The sequence below is a fragment of the Alternaria atra genome (assembly GCF_907166805.1).
Source record: "Alternaria atra isolate CS162 genome assembly, contig: 23, whole genome shotgun sequence".
In the NCBI taxonomy this organism is placed as follows: Eukaryota; Fungi; Ascomycota; class Dothideomycetes; order Pleosporales; family Pleosporaceae; genus Alternaria; species Alternaria atra.
In genome coordinates, this window is record NW_025091321.1 from 430368 (window position 1) to 431782 (window position 1415).

Consider the following 1415-nt stretch of genomic DNA (forward strand, 5'->3'; position numbering starts at 1 on the left):
CCTGGAAGCCATCAACAGCTGTCAAGAAAGCAAGATGATCTCAAGCGCAAACTTGGCAGCATCATGGCTATGTGCGCTCAGGTGTTGAATTTGAGTTTTTCATCGGCGAAACCATCGGTCGGGGCGCAGCGCTCTGTTTGGCTGAAGGTTTGATGAGATTGGAAGAAGATATGACGTGGAAAGAAAAGCAGGGTTCGATTTGTGGGCTAGCCTAGCGTGGCTGACGCACGGGGAGCGGGATCGACAACGAACTTTGACGCAACAAGGCAGGGACAAAGACGCCAGTGGTGTGAAGTGAGTGCAAGGCTGCGTCATCGCCCGTGGCAGTATCCATGAGAGACAACATAAATCCTTATCTTCCCCTACGCCTGTCTCGTATCCAACAACAAACATTACAACAAACATATACCTCGAGCATCGCCTTTCTCTAGCCTACTCTCTTCCTAATTCGTCTCCTACTTCAAACCTTGATATCGCAATCATGGGTTTCGGTGGTGCTGCTTTGAAGTTTGGCTCCACAGCGCTGTATGCGCTTGAGTTTTGCTGCGCTGCCATTATCCTCGGCATTTACAGTTACTTCCTCTCTGTGGAGGCGGATCGCGATGTCAACATTCCGGTTTGGCAACAGGCCGTTACTGGTCTTGCTGGCGCGACTGTGTTATACACCATCTTCGCGGTCCTGTTAACTTGCTTCCTTGGCGGAAAGGTAAGCAAGCACTTCTTTGGCGATTTACATCAACAGCTACTAATGATGTTTGTAGAAAATCTTTGCTTTCCTCGGCATACTCCTCGACATCCTTTGCTGCGGTGCCATGATCGCCGTTGCTGTTCTGACCCGTGACGGCGCATCTAGCTGCTCTGGTAATGTCCAAACACCTCTCGGTGACGGACCCGCTGGCTCCAAGGAAGGCTTCGGCTCCAACGGCCAAGGCGACCAAATCACCTACTCCGCCTCTCTTGGCACGATCTGCAAGCTCAACACCGCCTGCTTTGCCGTCGCCATCATCGGCGCTTTCCTATTCCTTCTCAGCGCCCTCGTCCAGGTCTTCCTGATGCGCCACCACAAGAAGGAGAAGGCCTTTGGTCCTGGTCCCAACAACGGCTACACCAAGGGTTCCGGCATGAAGTTCTGGCAACGCCGCAGGGCCAACCGCACCACTGGACACCGTGATCCTGAAGTCGGTACTATCCCTGCTACCACTGCTGGCGGTCTTGCTGCCCCTACTGCTGCCCACGACTACCGTCCCAGCCACGACACCGCCTACACCGGCTCCACTGTCGCTGCTCCCCACTCTGGTTTCGCGACTGACAAGCCTGTCACCGGCGGATACCACACCGCTCCCCACGTCGCCCCTACTGCGAACTACGCCAACAACGGTAACACTGCTACCTACGGCTCAGCAACCAACTACTAA

The 1415-nt window shown here is 54.3% G+C and overlaps 1 protein-coding gene across 1 annotated transcript; it reads left to right on the forward strand.

Annotated features, from left to right (window-relative positions):
• Positions 1-481: 481 nt before the first annotated feature.
• On the forward strand, positions 482-1415 carry ALTATR162_LOCUS3728 (uncharacterized protein; the record flags this gene model as incomplete). The annotated part of the gene is made up of 2 exons (XM_043311336.1): positions 482-706; positions 762-1415. 2 exons carry the CDS (start codon positions 482-484, stop codon positions 1413-1415), a joined length of 879 nt encoding a protein of 292 aa, XP_043167271.1.